Source organism: Hippoglossus stenolepis, chromosome 24, assembly GCF_022539355.2.
Source record: "Hippoglossus stenolepis isolate QCI-W04-F060 chromosome 24, HSTE1.2, whole genome shotgun sequence".
Taxonomy (NCBI): Eukaryota; Metazoa; Chordata; class Actinopteri; order Pleuronectiformes; family Pleuronectidae; genus Hippoglossus; species Hippoglossus stenolepis.
In genome coordinates, this window is record NC_061506.1 from 1343627 (window position 1) to 1369561 (window position 25935).

Here is a 25935-nt window from a genome sequence, read left to right on the forward strand (position 1 = left end):
GCTCCACACACACACGCGCACACGCACACGCACACACAGTGATTCTTCATGTGTCCCCTCAGCTTCATTCAGTGTCCTCTGCTGCCATCTAGAGGACGAGTCAGAGAACTGCTCCCTGTTCACTCTAATATGATGCACATAATTAAACCACACGTTGACCTTAAAGCAACAAGCTGCAGCTCGGTTCAAAGGAGTTTGTTCAGAGGAACAGGGAGAAAGGTGCAGCTCCACATTTTACATTAACAAAGTTTCTCTTAACTTTTTGCATGTAAGCATTTCCTGTTTTGGTGCAATTAAAATGTTCACTCTACCCTAAATATGACAATAAAGTTTTAAAAATATGTAATACTCTGATCCATAAACAGAATTTTAAATGGTTTTATAAATAAGACTTCTGAAAAACAGGTGCACCACAGCTAATACTCAAAATTATTGAATTTAGCTTGAAAATCATTTTTATGATGATTTATTTTCAGAAAGGCTCTCACCCATATACCATAGTCTTCATCAGCAGTTTCTATCTCTCTATCTATCTATCTCTCTATCTCTCTCTCTATCTCTCTATCTATCTATCTCTCTCTCTCTATCTATCTATCTCTCTATCTCTCTATCCCTCTATCTATCCATTTAGAAATCGTGGACATGTGAAATAATAATAATAACTTCATTTCAAAACAAAGTTACAAAGTGCATTTACAAGATGAAATGATGAAAGCAATCGTCTCTTTGTTTTCTGTTGCTTATATAAAAGAAATATCACTAAATGTGTATAGTACGTTGAAGCGTTTGTCGTGTTGTGTAACTCATGTTCGCTGCTCATCAACATTACAAAGATCACAGCATCACCCTCCCTCATCTGTCTCCTCTCTATTACTCATCCTCCTCATCTCTCCCTCCTTTCCTCCACTCTTCCTCCCTCTCTTCCTTATATAAGTGTGTCACCTCTCCTTCTCCCTCTTTCCTCCCTCCTTCCTCCCCCACTCTGGTCCCTCCCTCTGCCAGACAGTCGACTGGTATGGCGACACCAGATTGTGTGTATTTTTAGCTCTGCCACAGATGGGGCCGTGGCTGCATGTCAGAGACCAGAATGTTCTTAATCTCAGCTGTCAGGCCCCTCCCCGGCACCAACATGGATCCCGTCCACGTTGGTGCTGAAGGGGAATAATGGAAAGTTTGTCCCCGGCTCTTAAAACCAAGGTTTTAGTTGTGTGTTCTGCAGCTTCTGGATGGAGGTGAAAGAGCTGTCACTCTGCAGGACAAAGGAATCTGCAGATATGAGTCTGTCTTAGCAGCCTCATCATAAAGAAAGACATATTTCTCATGCTGCATGTATTACAGCAGCGATAAGTGGTGAAATAACCGGTCTGCCCGACCCTGTGACCTGGACACTTGCCCAGAGGCAGCTCTGTGCACCTCCACCTTCAAGACTCCCCTCAGAGAATCTAACTGTGAACAGTCTGTCTTCTTTGTTTTTGATTCATGTTATAATTATTACTGCAGGGGGAGAAGGAGAACGGGCTGCGGGGTCAAGTGGTCGTCTTTGTGCGACACACTTTAAGAGTCTGCTCGTCTGGCAGCCTTCACACTCTCCGGCTGTCCGTGTGAATATGGAGGCGCGGTGGGCGAGAGAGAAGGGAGGACGCTGACGGAGAGGGAGGTGACGGGTGGGGGAGGTGACGGTTGGGGTTGTCAGGCTGTCAGATTGAGTTCAGGTGACTTGGATCCATTGTAAATACTTTGAAGTACCTCCTTCTGCTAGATCTACTTTACATATAGAGAATATCGAGAAGTGTGTGGCTCCAGATACTCGTCAGATGTAATATTCCTGTTGTGGAGTGAACAGATAAGGCCGGAGTTATCCTTTATTTATCATTTCACCTGGGAAATGTAGTTTAATACACATTAGATGCAATGTTAGAGACCTTTTATGTGCAGTTGCAGATCAGCCTTCACTGCCTTTCATGCTAACTAGTAATTATCATCGTGCTAACTCACCCAACGAGCATGCATGAGCAATATTCCATGCATTGTCGTTGTGATCTGAAATATGTGAGCTCAGCTTGGTTGTCGTCTTCTGCTACAAACAAATTATGATCAATATCGCCCCTAATTAATAACTGGATGTTCCCAGAGGCAGCGGGGGGGGACTCAGCTCAATAATGTGTCTTTCAGCGAGGAGCTCCTATCAAACCCCAAGGTCTGTTTCTGAGTCGAGTCGCATTCAGGGGCCTCATTTCCATTCCCCGTCCCTCAAGACAAGGTAAAGCGGTCCCGAGGTGTGAGGGGGGGGCTCTAGATGAGTGGCCTTCATCTGCCGGCCGCTCAATTGAAATGGAAATGACGGACGGCCAAGTTCGCATGCTACTGTAAGGAAATAATGTTGTATACGCAGAAAACAGAAAAACAAAGCGTGACAGTGATGACTGCAGCAGACCTGCGGCTCACACACTGTAACCGTCAGCTTCCTTCTGCAGCACAAGGTTTCACACGTCATCACAAACGCTGCAGTGCAAACTTTAGGGTTCGGAAAAGTTGGATTTGGTCGTGAAAAGCACCAACAGTCAGGAAAAGTACATTTTAAAATAAAAATTACACATTTTCAAATCAACTGAGATAATTAAAGTCGTCTCTCAGGCTTTTATCTGAGGACTCACAAAGGATCGTCTGTATAAAACATGGCTGAACCCTGGTGGGAGCCAGTTGAAGTGGGTATCTGGTCGTAGATTAATTAGGACTCGGGTTTGATGATTCTTACGAAGTCTAAGAGCAGAAAGTCATTAATAACCAGAGAGAAGCAGCGGTGAAGCTCGGGAACAGGGGGAAGGAGAAGCAGCTGAGGCATATTAACAAAGAGTCATCAAAGCCCGTCAGAGGACGTGTCCCGTTTGCACTCTGTTTGAACGTCTTCTCACCACTGGGCTCTGCTCCTGCTCGGATCATTCAAAGGGGAGATTACAGAGCTGCAGCGGCGTCTCTCTCTGCAATAAGTGAGAAAGTGGGACATCAGCAGTGAGACTCAGCACAGTTCCAATCAATACGGGCCCTGTGGTCTCTCTGACGACGGCAATCATCATCACCGTGCACGGGAATGCCAGCGTGTTTGCTGCCAGCGTGTTTGGGCTCAGCAGAAGGTCAACAGCAGATTGACGTGGCGTTTCCATGGCAACCACATGTGTGTAAACTGGGATCATGTGTTTGTTTCTGGAGTCGTCAGCGAAAGAAATGATGAAAAAGGGTTTGAGATGAGTCTTTTATAGACTCTGCGTGTTCCATATACTGGATTTACACTCAAAATGTGCACATGACCGGACTCAATAAATAAAATATGATGTATTGTTGTAGTTCTACCAGATCAGACCAGATCATTTTGTCACGGTTAAATTCTAATAAAGTAAGAATAAACATTTTTATATTCAAACTTGCTCCCTAAAGGTTTTATTGTAATTTATTCTAATTTTGCTGTAAAGTAAGTGGAAGTGTGAAATCTGCTCCGAGTCCTTGTTGATGCTTTGAATCTGAACTATGAATTTTGTTGTTTTTGTTAAACCTCAAGAGTGAGAGATTTATTATTAACGCTTCTCCGTCGACACAACGTGAATCTGAGCTCGTGTGTATTTATTAATGTGTGTTTTCACAAAGAGAATTAAATTTATATTTTAACAGTAAAGATTTTACATTAAGAATTTAAAAAAGTCACACACACATATTGTGAGATAAATAAAAAGGCACAAGAGGAAACAGCTGGTTGATTATTTAAAAATAAATAAAAAGAGCTGTAGTTCCACCGCCGCCGCAGCAGGTGGCAGCACCGCGCTGACTGACGCCACATTGATACTTGTAGCCGAGGAAGCTTCATCAGCTGTGCAGACCGGAAGCTGCAGCGTGTGAGTTGCTTTGTTTTTATTAATATTATCCATCGATTAACTACCGTTTTATTTTACACTGCACTTTCGCGACTTTGTTAGAAAGTCCCGGTGTTAGCGGCGGCTAGCTTTAGCAGCTAAGCTAGCTGGAGGCTGCGGCTAGCTGTGGTGTGTGTGCGCGCGCGTGTGTGTGGGGGTCTCCTGACTCGTACATCTGATTTATGCTCCGTTATCAAATCTATAACTCACTATTCTCCGCTTTATTCCCCTTCCCGTCTCCCGGGCTTCACCTCTCTGTTTTTATCTGACCCACATCGGCAGTAAACGATCTTCATCTTCATCGTCCTCCTCCTCCTCCTCCTCCAGTGACCATGGACACCAGGGCTGTGAAGAACCCGTATCCGGACTATGATGGCAACTCGTCGCAGCTCTTCGACGCCCAGGGAAAGGTAACGTGCACGGGGATAGTGTGCGTTTGTGTGGATTTGTGCATTCGGGTCTTTGTGTGTCTTTGGGTCTTTTGTGTGTCTTTTGTGTCTTTGTCTCCACCCCCCCACCACCCACCCTGAGTGTCCTGTGTCTCCGTCCTCCAGCTCACCCCAGAGTTCAGCCAGAGACTGAGCCGGAAGGTGAGCGAGCTCCTGTCCATCATGGAGAACGGGCTGAAGTCTGCGGATCCCAGAGACTGCACCATGTACACGGGCTGGGCAGGTGATGCAGTTACACAAACCAACCACTACCTCTGAATCACCAGCTCTCTGATTTGGAGACACAACGTGATGAAATGTTTGTTTAAAATTCAAACCAGCTGATGTAGATTTACAGTATCAGGGAGTTAACATTCAGATTAAATCCATCAGCCTCTTTATTTAATCAAATTAAGTCCTAAAATCTGATAGGCGCTTGTCCGTTTGCCTCACTTCCTGTCCGTTGGCCTCACTTCCTGTCTGTGCGTCCCCCAGGCGTCGCTCTGCTCTACCTGCACCTCCACAGCGTGTTCCAGGAGGAGTCCTTCCTCCACAGGGCCCTGGACTACGTCAGCCACAGCCTGAAGTGTCTGACCCGACGCCATGATGTCACCTTCCTGTGCGGGGACAGCGGGCCGCTGGCCGTGGCCGCCGTGGTCTACTTCCGCCTGCAGAGGCCGCATGAGGCCGACGAGTGCATCAACCGGTTAGTTCAGAACAAGCACACTAGTTAAAGCTCATATATATAAATGTATATATGTATATTAAAATGTTCGTACAGATGAGGATCATTTTATTTAAATAATTAATTGTACACAGTTATTTTAAATGATGCTTCTGACTCTTGAGTTCTGTGTCTTTTTTTTTCTCAGACTGCTGCAGTTTCACCAGACGGTGGTGCAGGGATCGGGGGGGCTGCCCGACGAGCTGCTCTACGGTCGAATGGGCTTCCTCTACTCCCTCGTCTTCATCAACCAGCAGCTGGGGCAGGACAGGATCCCGCTGCAGTACATCCAGCAGGTGGGTCCGAGCCGTCTGAGGCGAGCGCTCCTTGGGAGGAAGGGTCTGGATTTAAGTTGTTTGAACGACAGGAACCAAAGAGTCTGGAAAAGAAAAACTGGAGGAAATAAAACCGAGTATATTGAGTGAATTCCAGGTTCTAAACCTGCTTCTCTAACTTCTCGATCACTTCCCAACAGTCTGGGTTTCGCCGTTTGGCTTTAATTTGCTCCGTCTTACAAATATCGATGTCCGATGTCTCTAATTTTTGCCTCATTGATTTCTCTCACTCGCGCAGATTAGATGTTTCTGAGATGTGTTGTTTCCAATCCTCAGATCAGCGAGAGCGTGCTGGCGTCGGGCGAGCACCTCAGCAGGAAGTTCAGGTTCCAGAACCAGAGCCCTCTGATGTACGAGTGGTACCAGGAGCAGTACGTTGGCGCCGCACACGGACTCGCGGGCATCTACTACTTCCTCATGCAGGTAAAGACGGTTCTGATCAGTAACCATCACAACTTACCAGAGCCCACGATGAGAAGAATTCATTATTTTGTCTGACGAATCCTCCAAATCGTAAAAAGTGAATTAATCGATTGGTTGATTGATTAAAGAAGTAATTGTTCCAGCTGTAAAGTCGGTGTTGATTCCCCTTGTCCCTCGCTCTCCCTCGCAGCCGGGCTTCGTCTCTGCGGTGGAACACGTGCACCGGCTGGTGAAACCAAGCGTCGACCACGTCTGCCGACTCAAGTTGGCGTCTGGAAACTACCCCCCCTGCATCGGCGACGACAGAGACCTGCTGGTGCACTGGTGCCACGGCTCGCCGGGCATCGTCTACACGCTCCTGCAGGCGCACAGGGTAACGAGCAGTCAGCCTCTCAAAGTCACTCATGGGTTTTCTACTGTCAGAGAATGAAGGGGTTTTATTTGAGGAGTCATAGTTCCATCTAGTGGTCGTGTTTAGTTCTAATCTCACCTGATGGTTTAGTCCATTTTCTTCCTGTTTCTTTCAAATTTAAAGATGAAAAGGTGATTTTGTTTAACTGATAAATACATTGTTTCTCTTCTGCTGTCAGGAGTTTGACATTTTCACAAAAAATAAACTTAAATTTGAAAACTAGGGTCCATTAAAAAAACTCTCCCCAGTTTAATGTCTGATGTTTCCTAAGTTCAGTTTTCCCAGTGTTCCCCCATCATTCACACAAACATAGACATATTTTCTGTTATGTCACTTGATTTCCAGGCCTTTGGAGAAACTCAGTACCTGTACGACGCCCTCCAGTGTGGAGAAGTGGTTTGGCGCTGGGGCTTGCTGAAGAAGGGCTACGGGCTGTGTCACGGTGCAGCGGGTAACGCCTACACCTTCCTGGCTCTGTACCGGCAAACCCGGGATCCAAGGCACCTTCACAGAGCCTGCATGGTGAGACTGTGTGATATAATAATAACTATTAATAATCTGAGTGCAGCGTTCACACAGTGCAGCAGCTGTTTGAGTGATGAGGATGTTCGTGATTGGGTTCGAGCTGAAACATTTAAATAAGAAAATCAAGGCAAAGGTTTAATTTCACAGTCAAGGTCAAGTTTCTGTTTTTCACAGTGAGCTGAAGTATTTCTCTGCTTTTTAAATGATTTTACTTTAGACGTGATTATTAATCATGTAAATTGGGTTTTGCTCAGTAACTGTGACGTGTTGCTGTTTCCAGAGATGATCGAGCGTGTGAGACTCAGGTTCTTCTGTGTTTCCTGACAATAGTCTGGTGGTTGTCTGTTTTGAGGCGGCAGTGCGGTGGCGAGCTCTGTGGACACGCTCCAGGTGGCACAGCTCCCACGTGTGCTTTAATTAATATGAATCTATTCATAGAGGATGGAAATAGTCTCTTCAGATGTCGCTAAGCTCCGTTACATGCTCCCGCTGCAACCCAGTGACATTGTGGTCAAAACCTGATCCCGCCACAGATGCTCGGATTTCACTGAGACGAGCACAACTTTGAGCAGTTGTTGACATTGCTCGCTGTTCTCTGGAGACGTTCGGCTACAACGTTCTGCAGCGACACGCCAGGAATCATATTGTGACACCGCCTCTCTCCCTCTCTCTCTCTTTACAGTTTGCCGACTGGTGCATGAACTACGGCCAACATGGCTGCCGAACTCCGGACACTCCCTTCTCCCTTTTTGAAGGTAATTTATGACCATCACAAGTTATGAATAGACCAGTGTTTGTAAATCATGTGTTTCTGTGAATGAAACAATCCTGAAATAAGTTTGCCTGTTGTGTTTAACTCGTTCTACTCAGAAAGTCCCACTTGCTGTGTTTGTTGGTGTTTGACAAACATAGACTAATTCCAATATCCTGTTTCTGGACGATAATAAAAACTGCTTATTTACATTACATTTAACTCTATCCTATCAAATAAAAGGCTTATGGTCCAGAAACTCATCATAATATCTGTAACCTCACGACGTCACTTCCTGTTTGCAGGCATGGCGGGCACCATCTACTTCCTGGCCGACATTCTGCAGCCCATGAAGGCGAGGTTCCCAGCCTTCGAAGTGTGACAGCTTCCACACAGAAGAAGATCCGTCTTCCTGCTGTCTGTCGCACTCGTGCATGAGAACACTGCGTCCATCTGGGTAAATAATAAACAGAGACTCCACAAGCAACTCGCCGGCTGGCGTTGACTCCTGCTTCAAGTTTCTGCTGCTGTTAACTATCTTATCTCATTTCTTAATTATCTCTTAATGTATGTGAAAGCTGAGAGTTCCCTTCATGTGTATTCATTTAACTCAATATGGTGGCGTCCTCTAGGGCCTAACCCGAGGGCTGCAGGAAACTCACTTTCAATTAAGTAAAAGTTGTTTTGTTAAAGTTGTAAAGCAGTATATTTCATTTATTCTGTAAATTTGTTACATTAAAAAAGAAATAAATGCTTTACGTTGATATTATGTGAGAAACGTCATCAGTAAATATACTCCCAGTGCACTAAATAAAACCCAGTGTCCTGTCCTCTGCTCTGTGTGGACAATAAAACCGTGTGTTTTTACAACCTTTGCTCTGTCGTGGATTTCACCCAAAATGACACGAGGGGGCAGCAGAGAGCCACCTGACCTCTGACCCTCACCGTGACACGAGTCTGACTTTATCTGAATCATCAGTGTGTATTTGTGAAGACGTTGTATAAAAGTGTATGAACTGACCTGCTGTGGCTCGGTTATGTAACGAGTAAACACTCGACGCGTCACGTGACACCGAGAAGTGTCTGAAATCCTCCGTCCTCCATGTGACACTTGGCTCAGCTGCTCCGCTCTCTACTCCAAATAAGGCTCACGTAACACCCTGAAAACCAGGCAGCGACACAATGCGCTCTTTTTAAAGCCCCCTGCCCCGGCTTCTTTGTGACCTGAGGGGAAGGTGACCGTACCGGAGAGCCGTGAAGAGTGGGAGCAATCATTTTCTCCTCCCCCACCCCCTCCTTGTCATCTCCGCACATCGTAGGAGAAACCCAACACCTTACAGGAGTAAAAATAGTGCTCATCTGTCCCGGGGTGTGGCCTCACTTCACCTACTCCTACAAAAGTCCTCAGACGCCTGACGTTCAGCACTAAACTGATCAGATCTGCTGCAGCATGAAATATCTCATCCTCTGCTCGTGTGTTTATCTATAGATTCACTGCTCCTCCTTCTAAAATGCCTTTCTAACATTTTTAACAAACAGTAAGCGAAACAATCGGGTCACAATTTGAAACTTTAAACTTTAACTAACATCACTTGCAAAGACGCAGATACATGACGATCTATTTACTGCAGGTAAATATTATTCTCTATCAGAACATAACTGTTAATTGATATTAATTAGTGAATTGAAACCTGTTCCCTGATCAGTTTAGTGGGAGTGAAGTGCAGAGCTGCTTATTCCCGATGCAGCCTGCGTCTCAGAAGCCCTGAAGCTTCAGTGTCGTTAAAATCAAATTCACAGGGATTAAAGAACATGCAGCGTTTTACGGCTGCGCTCGCAAACACCGTAAAAACAAGTGACATAAAGAAGCTGCAAGAACTCGGAGCGTAAACGCGCAGCAACCTACAATATGTGGGTCATATCTCCAGTCATAACAAATAATGGGAAGCAGCATTAAACGCATGAGGGGCTGAGATGATGAGATGGCGTCCGGTGTGGTCGTTCAAGTCTTTATCTGTGTAACATAAACGTTGTAATCACCTCCCAGATGCTTCTGGCTCTTTCCGGAGCTTTCAACCGTGTCGCAGCTGAAAGCTCCGGAACCAATGGGGCCTTGAGTTGAGGCTCCAGCACCACATTTCTACTGAAGCTGCAGAAATACAATAAACCACAACAGCTATAAAACACTTTATAGAGTTTGATTAATCTGTGCAAACACTCTTAGAAGTTCAGCTACAGAATCCTTTCACTTTCCATCGTCTCCATTATTTCATCTGTTGCACATAATGGTCCACAAACCACATGTTTGTGTTCTAAACCAAAAGGTTTCAAGTCCAATCCCTAATTATACTTTTTCAGATCTCGACCGAGTGGAATCTACATTTCGTGTGTTTTTTCCCGGCTGTTATTTCACCATAAGAGGAGGAGCAGTCCCCCTGTTTAAAAATACCACCTTGTAAAGGAGCTCTCTGGACCTGGAGCCCCTCTGAAGTGAGGCAGCTGGGATCTCTGCATTTACACCAACACGCATCAACGATACAGAACACACAACGTTACTCATGTCCAATCAATGACACCCATTTGCTTTGAATCCATAAACGAGTTATAACGAGTTTGAAATCTCCAGAAGCAGTGACACAGTTTCTCCTGCCGTCTAAAAATAACCCCGTCCCCTTCTAAAGGCCGACTCCCCCTGTTCCCGAGGACGCTCAGCTCTTCTTTCCGTTTGCCCTAAGAAAGTTAAAGAAGTTCCAACGTGTCACCTGATCCGCCTCATTAGCATACGTGACATCACAGGGCCGGGTTAAATAAGAGGGGGGCTCGGATCCTGGCTCAGGACCAGTCTGTCTTGGGACTTCAGCTTCTCGCCTCCTTTCTTTCCGCTCCTCCAGCTCCTACTCTGCAAAAATGGTGTGTACCATGTTGTGTTTTTCTTCTGGACCTGTTGGGTGGGGTGGTGCCGATGGAGATACCTTTTTTATTTTTTTAAATCCGACCGAGGGGCTGATTCTTTTCTGAGTTTGGATTTCAACTTTTCTAAATAAGCCCGAACCTGGAACTGAAATCGAGCTGACGTCTTTAATTCAGCTCTGAAAAACTTAGAAATAAATCTGTGAAGATTTCAAGGCTGATATTTGCACCCGAGCCCAAGAACCCAGGCCTTGAAATACATTCAGACATAGACTTGTTTAAAATGTTTAGAATTCTCCATCTTTGGCTGATAAATTCCTAGATTCTGCTTAATTAATAAATGTTACATGAACTGCATTTCATCTGTTTATCCTCTAAACTCATAAATCACTTGTTTTCATTCATTTCCCTGTGCGTCCCTGTGTCTGTGTGTCTGTACGTGTGTGTTTCCACGTGACAGACTGAGTTCTCACCGGAAGAGGTTGCTGGTAAGTGAAGAAGACTCATCCTGCACAGATAACACAAATCCCACATTTCCTTTACGACAGCAGCAGCAGGCGGGAGCGTGTCCTCTGATGTCCCCCTCACCTCCGTCTGTCGTTTTTTATTCCATTTGCCGGGTCGTCTCGTCGTTTTGTCCAACGTGAAGCTGCTGAAAGCTGCAGAGTCGTGCGTGTCATTCTTGTCCAGTTGTCGCCACACATCTGATATCCGTCTATTCTAAGACTGCGGGGCCTTGTGTCGCGGGCCCCTGTGGCCCTTACACAGCAGAAGTGCTAATCCATGGGGCCGAGGTCTAAGGTGCAAACCCAGCGGCGTCCTCTTACACAAGGAATCCACAGAGCTCCATCCTGAGCCTTTTGTTCAGTGTGGACACAGTAGTTGTGGTTCTGCAATGCAAACGTTGCTCATTTGACATATTTTGGACATCGTGTCCCCCGTTAAATGAGACCAGAACGACATTTCTGTATAAAAGCTTTTATTTCATTGTCAAATTCCTTCGATTACTCGTCTTTATCCCCCCCGAAGCAGAGGAAGTGCTTCCTCTGTACATTCTGAGGCGCTGGGTTGCGTAGCCGTGGATGAAACGCAGGTCGGGCTGGACGAGGTGTTGATTACACCGTGCGCAGCATTCTCATGTGTAACTGGAGCGATGATGCCTCTATATGGCCCGGGCCTCGGTCAGGGAGGATCAGTCCCCAAATGCAAGCGGAGGCAGGAATGGAGGGTGGGGTCAGGTGGGGGGGTGGGGGGGGGGAGGTACAGCTGCTCCCGCTGCTGCCGATCAGAAACCACATTCGTCTGTCAGAGGGGTCAGAAGGAGTTGACTTCCTGGTCGGATTCAGACACACACATACAACACACCCTCAGCTGTCGCTCCCAGTTAACTTAGAACAAAGACGGAAGAATGCAGCGTTCGATTCCGGGGCCACAGCTGAAACCCGCTTATAGAAAGAACAGAAAATCCAAAGTGGATCTCATGGACATAAAACATCACAAGCACCGGTGGTGTCTCAAATAAAACGACTTTACTGCAACACAAAGCAGATTAGTTTTCATTCCCTGAAGCTTCGACAGATTCAATTTAAACATTTGCAAATTCCCCTCCGGTCGTTGTCCTCGGCACCTTTTGTTCCTATAAGCAAAACCCACAACTTCTCAAAACGAACATTCAAAATCACATGTTTTTATGTCTCTGTCTGCGTCAGAATTCCGTAACTCAAGCTTCTCTCTTCTCTCCTCAGACTTCAAGGAGTCCTTTGGTCTCTTCGACAGAATTGGTGACAGCCAGGTGGCCTTCAACCAGGTGCCCGACATCATGCGCGCCCTGGGCCAGAACCCCACCAACAAGGACGTCATCAAAATCCTGGGCAACCCCTCCGCTGACGGTGAGACGCCCGAACAAGACGAATACGAGTTATCAGGTCAATGAGCGTGAAAACGGTGTATTGAGTTTGTGTTGTGATTCCGCAGACATGGCCAACAAGAGGCTCAGCTTCGATGACTTCATGCCCATGCTCAAACTGGTCGACGCCCTCCCCAAGGGAAGCTACGACGACTACGTTGAGGGTCTGCGCGTCTTCGACAAGGAGGGCAACGGCACAGTCATGGGCGCTGAGCTGCGCATCGTGCTGTCCACTCTGGGTGAGTCTCAAGTCGCCTGTCTCCAAATATAGACGGAGCACAAATAGAGTTTGCTTAGCGTGCGCAGAATGTGAGCATGAACCTGACACGGCTCCTCATGTGGCTGCAGGAGAGAAGATGACCGAGCCCGAGATCGACTCCCTCATGACCGGCCAGGAGGACGAGAACGGCAGCGTGCACTATGAGGGTGAGCTCCATTTCCCAGCATGCTTCTCTTCTCTTCTTGACTTCTTTCACACGTATGATACTGAAGCTTTGATTGGTCTCCTTGCAGCTTTCGTCAAGCACATCATGTCTGTGTAAGAGGCCGGCAGCGGGAGTGCTGAAGAAGCTGTAGCTCGCTACAGACAGCCCACAGTGTCCCGGACATCCACACTGTTTCAAAGACCAACCAAGGAAAGACAAGGACTATGTACAAGGGATGTTGAAGCAAACCCATCTTGTTAATTTTGTTTTCCTGTAAACTTCGTCTCAAGCCCTCCTTCTCTCGGGACGTGACCACCACCACCACCTCTCCGCTGAGCCCCCCCACCCCCACCTGGCTTCTCCTCCCCCCCAGGGCGCGTCTCCACTCTCTGCATGGGGTGAGGAACGGGGGAGAAGGGGTGACCGCTCATCAAGTGAGGGTAGATCCCTCCCTTCCCACCGCCACCTCATTCAGTCACGCCACCACTGGCCCAGCAAAACCTAAGGTGCTGGAGAACGGGCGTGGAACGACCGCCAAAAGTCCCCCGAAAAGTTTTCTTTATTTCCACTCTGTTCATGTCAGAATAAACTTTTCCAACGTACATCCCATCTGGGTTGACTCTTGATCTCTCATTGACCTCCAGCCAAAAACCAAAGAGCACACTCAGCCTCTTGGGAAATGAACAATTCATAAATATTAAAACATGTTGAGTAAAGTGGAGATTTTGCTGATTCAGCCTCATTTTGTGTTTTTAAAGTCTAATTCTCTTCATTCAGGTTATTTTCTATATTGACACTGAACTCAGGTCGTTTTCTTAAATGTTGCATAAGCTACATAATGATAACATATATATTTATATTAAGACAGGAAGAAAAATACATTTGCAGTGTAAAGAGGAAACATTCAAGCCTCACACTGCGTCTTTATTCCATCCTTATGAAAATGAATTGAAATATTTAAACCCGATAAACATTTTGGGGTTCCAGCTCTATAGACCCACATCCAGGCTACATCACATATAGTTGTGTTTTCTTTTGCTTGGTTCCTAATTTAAATGAAATGAATCAGACATATTGAAGTAGCTGCCACAATAAGAGCTGCTTCCTCTCATGTTTCCTCTAACGTAGGAAACACCGTCCTGTATGAAAGGAGGAGATGATGTCGCCCCACAAGAACATTTATTCTTTATGTTCAAATTCAATTCAAAGATTGTGACACTTAAAAAGACAAATCACAAGATTCATCAAACCAACAAGCCGGAAGGTCATATTATCTTAATTATGAAAATGAATTAGACGCACATTATACATGCAGAACATAAATCTACAGTTTGTTGTTCCAAGGTTTTCTAATCTTTTTGAATAGATCTCACAACGTACATTAGATAAATCAATAGATTTATGATAAAAAGCCTTTTCCTCAGGTTGTTAGTAAGTTATATATAAGTTCATGAAATCATGCAAAGAAATTGTACAGTGTCAAAAATGAAATAGGAATAATCATTTATATGTAATATTTGTATTAAATTGAATGTTATAATCAGTTAGTTTTTAATTTGTCAACAGGATTCAATGTCACTGTACTTGTCCTCTGTTATAAATAAAGATCATTTAAATAATAAGAGCCCATCTTGAATTTCAGTCTGGTTTTCATTTTGTATGTTTTTATCTTTCATTGACTTTATGATATTTTCCAGTTACATTACAAAAATAATAGAATAATGAATAAATGAGATGTTCTTATTTATTTCATAACGGTTTTCTTTATTTCACGATCTCGCGAGACTTCCTCCCAACCCGGAAGTGTCTGCAGAGACCGTTGAATCCGTCCACGTCCTGTTCGTGTTGTTCTTTTCCATCATGTCGCTGAGCCACAGGATTAAATGTGGATTTCTGAAGATGAGAAACGTCTTCGGACGAACTTCCGTGTTTCCTGCGACGACCTCCAGGTCCCACGTGTCGTTTCTATCACTTTGAACTTTGTCCTGTTAAAGTTTGCTTTGTTGTGAAAGGATCAAATATCGTGAACAAGCGTTTGTTACGGTCATGTATGAAAGTTTAACTTTGTGTTGATAAGATATTAGTTTGTATGATATTAGTTTAACTTCTTGAGTCTTTGTTCACGAAGGTAAATGTCGAATAAAGGTCAAACCTCTGATACCCAGCCCTTATTTTGAAAAGTAAATACACAGGGAGCTTTAATTTGAAAATCCAAATAAAGAAAATGTTTTTTAAACAGCAACAAAGTTTTTATTCATAAGTTTCCAGCTTTAAGAATCTACCTCATTTCTTTTTCTTGATAGTTTTATTATATTATATTTAATTATTGTAATATATATATATATATAAATAGACTTCTGCCCAATCTTCTTAAAATCTCTTTTCTTTCTCTGTCTACTGTGCAATGTGTATTTTTATATTTCCTTGTGTTTATATTACAAGTTTACTTATTTATCACTTGTTGTGGGACTATCGAGGATTATTTTATTTTATCTAATCTAATAATTTGTGTGATCAGACTCCACGGTCAGGCCCAGGACTCCGGTCCGTCTTCCCACTCAATCCGTCCCGAGACGTCCAGCGCTAAGAACATGATGGACATCGGGACGCGGCGCATCTTCGACGAGGACCACGACCTCTTCAGACAGAACGTGCGGCGCTTCTTTCAAGAGGAAGTGGTCCCGCACCACACGGAGTAGGTCCCGGGTTCCTGTCGACATCACAGAGTCAAACTGAGACCAAGCAGGGACGGATGTAAAGTGATGTAAACTCTTGTTCCAGGTGGGAGAAGGCCGGTCAGGTGAGCCGGGAGCTGTGGGAGAAGGCCGGGGAGCAAGGCCTGCTGGGAATATTGATCGCGGAGGAGCACGGTGGCGTCGGAGGAGACCTGTTTTCTGCCGCCGTCGTGTGGGAGGAGCAGTGAGTTGCACCGAAACTCAGAAACACGTCTGAGTTCAAACACTGACTTTTATATTAAGATTTTTTGCTTTTGTCCCGAATCTAGAATGTACTGCAACTGCACCGGCCCGGGTTTCGCCCTCCACTCCGACATCGTCCTGCCGTACATCGCCAACTACGGCAGCAAGGAGCAGATTGAACGCTTCATTCCAGACATGACTGCTGGGAAAAGCATAGCTGCGATCGGGATGACTGAGCCGGGAGCCGGCAGGTCAGGAAGCACCACGGAGGAAACGTTAGAGAAACCATGACCCAGCTTTCGTGACCTCTCTCTCTCCTCAGTGACCTCCAGGGTGTGAGGACGTACGCCAAGAGGGACGGCAGCGACTGGATTCTCAACGGCAACAAGGTGTTCATCAGCAACGGGTGGATGTGCGACGCGGTGGTTGTCGTGACCGTGACGGATCAGGAGGCGAAGGCGGCCGCACACGGCATCAGTCTGTTCCTGGTGGAGGACGGCATGAAGGGCTTCCAGAAAGGACGCAAGCTGGAGAAGATCGGACTGAAGGCTCAGGTGCTGACGATCAGTGTCTCCTTCAGTCGTCTACACATCCTGAGAGAAGTCGTACAGAGGTTTGAATCTATTTCTTCCTTTCAAAGGACACGGCTGAGCTGTTCTTCGAGGACGTGCGGCTGCCGGCGGACGCTCTGCTGGGGGAAGTCAACAAGGGGTTTTACTACCTGATGAACGAACTGCCTCAGGTGACAGAAACACGTGAAACAAACATTTGACTTTCTCCTTCCTGAGCTCAGTTAATCCCGTTTGTGTGTTTTGGAGCAGGAGCGTCTGGTGATCGCCGTCATGGCCATCGCGAGCTGTGAGTTCATGTTTGAGGAAACCAGGAACTACGTGATGCAGAGGAAAGCGTTCGGCAAGACCATCGCTCACCTGCAGGTGTGTAACGGCAGCCAGTGTCTCCATCGCCTCCCGTTAGTGTGACAAGGTCTGAACGTCTCACTTTCCTCCTCAGACTGTGCAGCACAAGCTCGCAGAGCTGAAAACTGAGATCTGCGTGGGCCGAGCCTTCGTTGATAACTGCCTCCAGCTCCACGCTGAGAAACGCCTGGACGCCTCCACCGCCTCCATGGCCAAGTTCTGGTGAGAGTGTGTTTTCAACCAGCTTCTCACAAATTGGCCAAGTTTCCGCTGTGGGCTGAAGTCCTCACGCTGTGTGTCTCCTCCAGGGCGTCTGAACTCCAGAACAAAGTCGCCACTCAGTGCCTCCAGCTCCACGGAGGCTGGGGCTACATGTGGGAGTACCCCATCGCCAAGTAAGACTCATACCGCACAACACCAGGGGGCGCTGTGAGAAAGTCAAACATATTAATCCATGTTTTGTTCCCACAGGGCGTTTGTTGACTCCCGTATTCAGCCCATTTACGGAGGCACCAACGAGATCATGAAAGAACTCATCGGCCGCAGCATCGTCCGCCAGAAGTGAGGAATCTGCCACTTGCTCCTGGAGGAAGTCAGGATGAGAAGTTGAGGAAGTTTGCAGCAGCAGTGGAAACAGGAGAAACTTTAAACTGAGGAAAGTTGTAATAAAAATGTAGTTTCGCACATTTTTAACACGTTCAGGGGTTTTGCAGCTCGGTGGCTTGTGTTGTGTGTGTGATATCGTTCTGTAACTCACATCATTAAGAACGTTCAACTGTATTGTTTTGCCACCTTTTAATTTATATTCCAAACCGACCTCATAAATATGTCTGAATATGTTTCATTATAATTCACACATAATTCTCTGGGACAATCAAATGTCATAAGACTTAGACATTTAGATCTTTGACATAACATAACATAATACTATATAATAAATAGTATACATAAATGAAATAATCAAACTAATGGTGCTATGTCCTGAGTACTTTCAAATGTAAGTATCAGGAAATAAAAACTGAAACTCTGAACTCTGGTCTCATCTTTTGATTTTTAACTAATATCTTCAGTGCACATCAAAAAGAGAAATTGTTTTTTAAGTTTATGTATATTTGAATATTAAATATCCAATGTTATATTCCAGCATTTTTCAATGAGCTGGTGCTAAACAGTAAGCAGAGGTGTTATCACTGATAGATTTGAGGAGCTTTAGTGTAGTTCTGATCTTATTTGCCCTCCTGGCGACTATAAAACCTCAAGTATCATGAAAAATAATTTTTCTGCTTCTTCCCCTTCACTCGTCCATGATGTGGGTCAGAAGAGACGTTAGTTTGAATTTTAGGAGCCCTTCACTGGTTACCAGTAGCTGCCCACATCTGTTTCAAAACACCAGTACTTGGTACCGTGCTGTGAATGGACGGTGCTGTCCTGGCTCCTAAATGATGGAACCAGCTCCACAATGACATCAGGACAGAAAGTCTACATCTTCCAGCTCAAACTAAAAACACACCTCTTCTGACTACACCTTGAATAAAAGTCTAAACTAACAATGTAGTAGCACTGACATGTCACTTACTTCTAGCACTTTGTAGTTTGTCTTTCTTGAAGAACTTGTACTTTCTTGATTCTTGTTGTTCTGGTTTGTTCCTCATGGTTGATGCAGCTCAATGAAATGTGATGTAAAACACCTGTGGAAGTAAAGACCCTCCTGCAATGTGTGGTTCTCACCAGCAGAGGGAGCCAGATGCTCACACACAGGGGGCAGACACATGCATAATAATAATAATAATAATTCCATTGCAGCAGGTGAGAGACTGTTGAATATGACTGGAGGGTTGATTTTAATATTCATTTTCTTTGCACAGCTTTGATTTGAAGATTCCAGTCTCTTTGTGTTTGATATTTTCAAATGTTACAGCGTCACATCAGATGCTTACATAGACGTTACCGTGGCAACGCTCATTCTTTCAGATGTGTGTATGATACAAAATGTGTATTTTCATGAAGAACTTCATTTAATTCTTTAATTATGAAGCATCTGTGCTGACAGCTGGTGCATGTGTGTGAGTCAGTGTCACGTGTTTGTCTTTTACTGTCTTTTAGAAGACGTCCACACTGTGAGGAGACATGATGGACAACTGTCCCCACTTTACATCTTCAAGACACATCAACTCTTACTGACTGTTAATATTATGAATATTAATACTTACTAACAATACTAACGATGGATATGAAAGTTTGTGAAGAAGTTTAACTGTGTCCTTCACATAAAGCTTATAATTAAATGTTCTCATTGTTGGTATTGATAAATCCTACTGCGCCGTGTTTGCAGTGTTTACGGTAGATGGCTGGCTGGTGGGCGTGGTCAGAGGGCCCCGCAGCTCCCTGATTGTCCCCGCAGATCAGTTCCCTCACTCCGGGTTCCAGAGCCGCTCCGCCGCCTCCAGCTCCAGGTAAGAGCTCCGGAGCTTTGTCCTCCTCTCAGCGGGGAGCCGAGGCTCCAGATCCCCCTGAACCCTCCGTGATGACCCGCTGCCGTGGCTCCTCTGGGGCTCCGGCTGCGGGTCAGGTGTCTGTGGACAGTTTAAAGTGGATTTTAATGTTAAATGTCGGATCTGAAGCTGTGGAGTTAAACATCTCTTTGTGATTTAATTGAATAGAGGAGAATCAGGATGAAAGTAAAGAGATGAACGTTAGGATCAGGGTTTCCTCTGCGGTGTTGTGCTGCGTCCTGCGCTGCAGCCTTTTGTTCTGGTCCACGCCTGCATGGTGCTGAAACCTCCACTGCACCACTGCACCTCCGAGGAGCAGACACTGGGAGTAGACCAGTGCAGGTGCGTTAGGATCATTATACTACTGCACATACATGTACACACATATATATGTATTTATATATTGTGTGTGTGATGTACTGTCTGGCTGCTGCCTGCATGCTTTGTGGAGAAGGGAGTAGCCCTGCAGATTCTCTGTCACAGTCACTTGCCCCTGCAGGTTTCACCACCTTGCACGAGCAAAAGGCTGCACATGCATTTATTATAACATCATTTTATTAGTTTGATTTAGTTACGTTTATCAGTGGGAGCCAGAAAAGCCCAAACCCGCCCAGTTCCTCCCCGTCCACACAGAGCCTCTGTCCTGTAATGTCATTACACGAACATGAAGCCACAGATAAAGATCTGTGAATGTCCAGACGTCCATTAACCTGATGGAGCTGCTCCGAGCTGCGTGTGTCGCCTCCGAGCACAAACAGCCACTGCAGGTTTCCCACGTCTGGATGTCGGAGGGGAAAACATTCCTTTATGAAAAGGTATTAACGCCGACTCCGGCTCTTCATATGGACACATTCCAGCAGCTGGCTCACATGAGACCCCGGCTCTGGACCAGGGATGGAATGAAAACAGCATCTTCGTGGGCTGATGTTTGGGTTTTCAGTGTCTCAGCCAACGTTTATTAGGCTTTTGATTCAGTGCTTGAGCTTCACTGACCTGAGACTCACAGTAGTTCAGTGTAATGTTGGGTTTTCTCCTCCAGTTTGGTCGTGAAGTGTAATAAATGTAGTCATAAATACTTAAAAACAACAAATACACAGTAATTACTTCCTTTAAGTAGCTCGTTTTGCTTGTGGGACTTTCCAGCGTGAAATATTTCCAAACGTGTAAAACTAATATACTTCAGAGACTCAGGATCGAGATTAGGACATGGACTCAGCGCTGTATCAAAGGCAGAATCAAAGGCATTTCCGCTGCTAGCATAGCAGTACAGCTTCGATACGCAGCAGCAGAGACGTCGTTTAATTTCTTTCATAGCTTTTTCCTGTCCGAACTTCCTTTTTATCGATTGAAGGCGACCGCAGCAGCACTTGTGTGCTCGATATACCACCACACATGTATTATATTCATGTATAATTCATCTATCATCAGTCGCGGCTTCCCAGCAAGGCACAAACTGGAAACATTAATCCCCCCCTCTAAATGGAGGTTGGCAGGATGCTTTAGCTGAACGTGACAAGATTGAGTCCGGTTTCCCCTAAATCTCCTGACGGGACTCGGCCTCTGTCAGGCCACATTGGGCTGAGTCTAATCACTGATGGACTAATTGAAATGACCTTAATAACAACACAACAGGTTGGGGGGTGCGTTTACCTGCATGAGAAGACAAGACTTTAATTTAAACAACAGGAAACTCGATCCTCGATCCTCGTGGCGCCGCAGGTTTCTAATGGGAGCTGGCAGAACTGGGCTTTAGTGCGTGATTAGGTCTTGACCGCGAGAGGAACCTGAACTGATGCGTCACAGGAACCAAACGACACACTGACCTGCATGTGGTGCACACTCACCACTCGCAAACACGCCCACCCTCCAGGAAGTGAGACGAAGACGAGGACACCATCGTCCAGAGACAATTCACGTGTCTTCAATTATATTGCGATGTGTACTCTTCACTGTTTTCGGGTGTTTTTATAAACCAAATGATCAAGTCACGACCAATTAGGATCCTCTTGTTTCGTAGGTTTAAACTGTTTCCGCCTGTTAAGCCACAGATTCATTGGGCCCAGCTGCCATTAGCTTTTTGAATAATTTATTTAGACTTTAATTAATTGAGACCCTGCAGTTCTTTTGGTGTTTTAAGTTATTTTAAGTATTTCATATTGTATTTATCGTCCATCTCTTGTGTTCAGCTTCAGGTTTGTGTGGATTCTGCCGTCAATACTACAAATTGCCCGATGCAGACAAAAGAGAAATCCTCTCATCCTTGAGATGAATTGATTATTTAAAGGTTGGTGGGTTGTGAACCTATTTCTCGAGGCTGCAGACATTTAAAAGGACAAACAGAGTTTTTCCATGTGTTCTCTGAAGCCTGTTTCCTCTCTGAGCTGGTTCGGAGTCTCGTCTCTCAGTTTAATATGAAAGCAGAAGAGATATTGACTCTGTGATGAAGCTGCTGCTGGGTGGCATCTTCTCTGTTGTGGTGCATTCACAAACACTCCAGATGTGGTTGAAACATCTGTTTAAATGAAGTCTTAATTGAGCCTGAGATCCCATTTGTGAGAGTCGCTGTTTATGAACGCAGCTGAGATGCCTCCTGCGGCCTTCTGGGTCCAGGACGCCGGTCTCTCTACCCGCTCACCCAGCCCGCTTGGCCCCCTGCACCAGATCCCGGTCCACGGTTGACTAGCAGTCAGTCTCCCAAACCGGGCCTGACAGCCAGTGTCTCATTCCATTGCTCACGGACGGTGCCCCTCGACAGAGAGGACACTCATGTGGGCCGTCCCTGCTCTCCAAGCCTGTCACATATTGACATCTCGAGGATTCTCCGCTGCTCGCGCTTGCAGCTCGGTGTTGTAACCGTGTTAGCTAATCCACGAGGTCAGCGCGGTGATGGCAGTGGGAACACGAGAGGAGAAGGAGCCTCCAACCTCCTACCAGAGCTTTCCATCAGCTCCCAAGTTGGAAACCTCCTACGTGTTCACACCGAGCCGTTACAGGAAGTTTACATGTGTCTGTCTTAGCAGGTTTATGTCTCATAGTCCAGCTTATAATGGTGTTTGAGGTTTCACACCCGTAAGTGGTGCTCAAGAATGCAGCCAACTGGGCTGTTGACATGTTCTGGATGATATAATGGTGACGTCGGCTGCTGCATGAAGCCAGCTCGTTCCTGCATCTGCCACTGGGACAGCCAAGCACTAAATATTTCAGGACATTTCGATTAAAAGCATTTTTATAACCGTGCAACAACATCAAAAACATGTTCTTACTTCAAAAAACACTTTTTTCAGGCTAAAACTACCTCGTCTTCAATTTTCTGTCAGTGAATCTCGAGTTCTTCATTCTGCACAAGAGGAACGAAGAAATTCTGCCTGTCAATGTGCAGCTTTTTGATTTTATTCAGTCGTTCATCAAAGCCAGAACTATTTTAAAACTTAAAAGTCGCCTAAATGATGCAGCAGAAGCTCGTGAGGCCTCCGGTCTCGTTTCTCGGACTCTGACCCGGGCCCAAGGCGGAAAGAAACCGCTAATGAGCCTTAGCATCTCCCCGAACGGGCCAGGGACCTCCTGTTAGCGTAGCGGCAAAGCTACGTTATGACTTCCAGATGTTGAAGCTAAACAGCGAGATTGTTTTCTCCCCGTCTCTCTTTTACAAACAGCGCACTGGCAGCGGTTAAAGGAGAATACACTGGCTGAAGTGTGCTGCAGGAATGAATGAGCCTCATTGTTGGACGTTCACGTATTGTTCTGTCGTACAGACTCCAGATCAGGTTTCTCTGCTTTTAAATGTGCGACTGGAATGTAGTGTCATGGAAATAAGTCTCAAAGGATTCGGCACAAATTGCTTCTCAGGGCCCGAAGCTTCCTAAACTAAACCAGAACATCTCCTAACCATGTTAGTGCGTGCATGTTTCTGTGCACGTGTGGATGCTCGTAAGTGTCCGTCTCTGCGCCGCTGTGCCCATCTGCCTGTTGCTTGTTGGACGGGATGAATGGAAACCCCCCCCAGTCCACAGGAGCGTCTCACAGACGGCTCAGTAAAGCCCGTGTGAGACGCAGAAACAGATGCATGGAGGGTACATGGCGTTCCTGTTGGCCTGGTTCGAGGCGGGCTGCAGGAACACAGCAGCTGACTGTGTGGAGTGGACGTCCTGGCCGGCGTCCAGGAAGCTTTTTACTGCAGCCGCTGCTGGATGAGTCTGAACGGGGCTCAGACAACGTCCTCCCTCAGACGTGCAACAGGCGTCGCAAGAGGAAGAAATGATCGTTACGTTCAATGACCTCCCATCGTTCCCTCGTTCCCTCTCTCCTCCTCTGTGTTGTTTTGAAGCGTCGCCTGTTCCCACTGCCCCCTATGGGACCACCAAGGGCCCCCCTCACCACGGCAACCCCTGCCATGGAAACCAGCCCCTCAAAGGAATGACCCCTTTGAGTACCAGTGTGTAGACGCTCTGTGCTGCTCTGTAATAACAGGATATTGACTAGAAGACGACATTCACACATTTCTCCTTCTAGTTTCTCCATTTTCTTCAACATCAGCTTCACGCAGACACCAGGCGATTAGATAAGGGACTGGAAATGTAAAACGAATCATCTGTTCCTGTGTCACGCTCCTGACCGGCTGGAGAAGGGAAGGTGGCGTGAGACTCGACCTCAGGTCAGCTCGTGAAACCACGGATCATAAATCCTGCTGGAGAACCTCAGCTTCCTTCTGCAGCGTCACCAGATGTTAAATAAGAGTAATAATAAAGCTTATAACCATATAAAGTTGATTTCCCTGACATTCCTCCAGTGTTTCATGCGTCACATGTTCAGTCTCTTTGGAAAAACAAACCTGTGCTCTGTGTTTTTACGTCTGAATCTAAACTGTCCAACATTTTTCATTCAGTCTTTTCAGTCCGTCATTATAAAACATAACGATGTGGAATATATCTGCCTCACTTCTACTATTTCCTTTTGTTTTTCTTTTGACGTTTAATAGGCTCATGGTCCTTTCCTGTGTGTGTGTTGGAAAGCACTGGGGAAACTCCACAGCTCCTTGTAGATACCAGCATGTTTTTACGTCCAAACACGACAGACGTGAACTTCAAAGCTGCGTCCTGGTGTTGTCTCTGGTGCTGTCGTGTCTACACACTCGCAAACTTCTCTTTGTCTTCAATTTTTTATCCCAATGCAAGAAATGCTCGTGTAAACAAAGACGTGAGTGACGTTTCCTAAGAGCAGATCTGTAATTAGCTGTTTCTTCTGCCTTCTGAAGCCACCAGCTTTTCCCCACTTCCTTTGTCTGCACGCCACGGGTCGCCAATTATTGATTCCTGTCCCTCCCCAGTCTTTCTTCTCCCCAGCTCACCGAACCCCCGTGGGGAAGCATGAGGAGAGGGTGCACCCCCATGTGCATGCCCACATTCAGATGCTAATCCCCCGCCATCTGCTTTCTACCTCAGGCAGAGGCTGCACGTGGTGCCTTCCTGCCCGTGGCCGCTGTGGGTGAGGGAGGGAAATCCCTGAGCTCCTCACCCCCCCTGAGGGGCTGCCAGGGTTATCGCCACCTTTAACACCCCAATGGAGGCGCCCTGCACCCCCCCTCTCTCCCTCACCCTCCACTCAGGGGTCACCCATAGAGAGAATCCAAAAGAAGTTACCTCCTCCATCCAGAGCCAATGGAGCGTAGCACAATAAAGCTCGTTTCCTGAGCGACCTCTGGTCAAAGAGGCAGATCCTGGCAGATGAGTTAATCACTGGCAGTCACAGCAGATTCAAACCAAGCTGACCCTGGATCCTGGGAGTTGGTCTCCCACCTGTTTGAGTGGGAAAAGCTCTCCAGCCTCCTGTATTGTGAGCGGCTGCTGGTCTGTGTGGGATCCTGCAGCTCCACCGTGACATAAGCAGCTGGAAGTTCCTCTGTGTTTAGAATCCAAGCCTTTCTTGAATATGTATCTCTGCCAGGGAGGTTGTGTTTTCACCCCTGTCTGTTAGTCCGTCAGCAGGATTACACAAAAACAACTCAACGGATTTCCACTAAAGCTGGTGGAAGGATAATTCTGGTCTGGATTCAGACAAAGATCCAGTTTCTGTGCAGCTTGATTAAATTTGACGGACTTGGAGGAGGAATGCTTTGATTTGAGAGATTTACTCTCTGAGAGTTTAAAGTGAAGTACAGTCCAGTAAAACGTGTCTTATTTCATTTAAGCCTCAATAATAAGAAATGTAAATAACTCCAGAAGGAAAACCAGATAGTTGTGTCCCTTCTTTACGTTCCTCCGCTCAGACCAGATGAAAACTCAACAGGAAAGTAATCTTCACGTTGTTGCTTCACACCAGCCTTTATCTCTGCACGTTTCAAACCAGGATACGTGGAATGCATTTCATCTGCAGGAGCTCCTATGTTCTCGAGCCCAGCTATTTCCTGCACTGGGCGGCGACGGCAGTGGTGGCGTCCCGTCGACAGTCACGTGAGCCCGTCTAAAACCACAGAGTCACAGAGCTGGAGATGGCAGACGCTTTAATCTGCGTCCACATCTGAGGAATGAAAACACAAAGCTCGGTGTGGCTGAGCAGCGTCGTGCCTCCATGTGGTCACTGTTTAGTGTGTGTGAATTCCTGCCTCAGTGTGTGTGTGTGTGTGTGTTTGAGATGATGTCACTGCTGCAGGGCGGACGATGCACTGACACCAGAGCTGCTCAGCGACCTGTGCACGCTTCAGTCACTCTGACTGCAGCGCTGGTGCAGAGTCTCAGGGGCTGTCGGGCCTTGGCTGCTGCAGGAGAGTTTAAAAATGCTTTTTAATGTCACTGTAGGTTTTTACCTGAAGAATTAAGGAGGTCTGGGATCTTTTATTGATTTTATTGGCAATGAATCACTCAGATATTCACA

The 25935-nt window shown here is 46.1% G+C and overlaps 3 protein-coding genes and 1 long non-coding RNA gene across 7 annotated transcripts; 3 read left to right on the top strand and 1 right to left on the bottom strand.

The window, feature by feature from the left end:
* The first annotated feature begins 3820 nt into the window (after nt 1-3820).
* lancl1 (LanC antibiotic synthetase component C-like 1 (bacterial)) lies at nt 3821-8370 on the top strand. 2 transcript variants are annotated; one of them, XM_035149816.2, is made up of 10 exons: nt 3821-3882; nt 4185-4312; nt 4457-4574; nt 4826-5036; nt 5203-5350; nt 5666-5812; nt 6003-6185; nt 6570-6746; nt 7432-7504; nt 7806-8370. In XM_035149816.2, the coding sequence occupies exons 2-10, from the start codon at nt 4235-4237 to the stop codon at nt 7880-7882; spliced, it is 1212 nt and encodes a 403-aa protein (XP_035005707.1). In that variant the 5' UTR covers nt 3821-3882; nt 4185-4234; the 3' UTR covers nt 7883-8370. The 2 variants fall into 2 exon arrangements, with proteins under 2 accessions (XP_035005707.1, XP_035005708.1); XM_035149817.1 differs by having other exon boundaries at nt 3823-3884; nt 4230-4312.
* On the bottom strand, nt 5107-10135 carry LOC118103186. 3 transcript variants are annotated; one of them, XR_004694831.2, is made up of 4 exons: nt 8522-10135; nt 6591-6752; nt 5570-6170; nt 5107-5433 (listed from the first exon to the last, which is right to left on the bottom strand). It is a non-coding gene; the product is annotated as an uncharacterized LOC118103186 (long non-coding RNA). The 3 variants fall into 3 exon arrangements; XR_004694830.2 differs by having other exon boundaries at nt 5107-5447; XR_004694832.2 differs by having other exon boundaries at nt 5316-5447; nt 5850-6170.
* A 136-nt stretch (nt 10136-10271) lies between these two features.
* mylz3 (myosin, light polypeptide 3, skeletal muscle) lies at nt 10272-13462 on the top strand. The gene is made up of 6 exons (XM_035149818.2): nt 10272-10410; nt 10871-10898; nt 12156-12299; nt 12385-12555; nt 12665-12742; nt 12830-13462. The coding sequence occupies exons 1-6, from the start codon at nt 10408-10410 to the stop codon at nt 12856-12858; spliced, it is 453 nt and encodes a 150-aa protein (XP_035005709.1). The 5' UTR covers nt 10272-10407; the 3' UTR covers nt 12859-13462.
* A 1060-nt stretch (nt 13463-14522) lies between these two features.
* Nucleotides 14523-17607, top strand: acadl (acyl-CoA dehydrogenase long chain). The gene is made up of 10 exons (XM_035149815.2): nt 14523-14690; nt 15260-15436; nt 15523-15660; nt 15746-15910; nt 15982-16213; nt 16300-16401; nt 16481-16594; nt 16671-16798; nt 16885-16971; nt 17048-17607. Exons 1-10 carry the CDS (start codon nt 14602-14604, stop codon nt 17139-17141), a joined length of 1326 nt encoding a protein of 441 aa, XP_035005706.2. The 5' UTR covers nt 14523-14601; the 3' UTR covers nt 17142-17607.
* Nucleotides 17608-25935: the final 8328 nt, after the last annotated feature.

What these genes read in the sequence shown, in the direction of transcription:
- lancl1 (XM_035149816.2), top strand. Translation starts at nt 4,235, where the DNA reads ATGGACACCAGGGCTGTGAAGAACCCGTATCCGGACTATGATGGCAAC. An exon ending in CATGTACACGGGCTGGGCAG is followed by an intron (nt 4,575 to 4,825) that starts GTGATGCAGTTA and finishes TGCGTCCCCCAG; the next exon opens with GCGTCGCTCTGCTCTACCTG. An exon ending in ACCTTCACAGAGCCTGCATG is followed by an intron (nt 6,747 to 7,431) that starts GTGAGACTGTGT and finishes CTCTCTTTACAG; the next exon opens with TTTGCCGACTGGTGCATGAA.
- mylz3 (XM_035149818.2), top strand. An exon ending in GGGCAACCCCTCCGCTGACG is followed by an intron (nt 12,300 to 12,384) that starts GTGAGACGCCCG and finishes GTGATTCCGCAG; the next exon opens with ACATGGCCAACAAGAGGCTC. An exon ending in CATCGTGCTGTCCACTCTGG is followed by an intron (nt 12,556 to 12,664) that starts GTGAGTCTCAAG and finishes ATGTGGCTGCAG; the next exon opens with GAGAGAAGATGACCGAGCCC.
- acadl (XM_035149815.2), top strand. Translation starts at nt 14,602, where the DNA reads ATGTCGCTGAGCCACAGGATTAAATGTGGATTTCTGAAGATGAGAAAC. An exon ending in AGACCATCGCTCACCTGCAG is followed by an intron (nt 16,595 to 16,670) that starts GTGTGTAACGGC and finishes TTTCCTCCTCAG; the next exon opens with ACTGTGCAGCACAAGCTCGC. An exon ending in TGGGAGTACCCCATCGCCAA is followed by an intron (nt 16,972 to 17,047) that starts GTAAGACTCATA and finishes TTGTTCCCACAG; the next exon opens with GGCGTTTGTTGACTCCCGTA.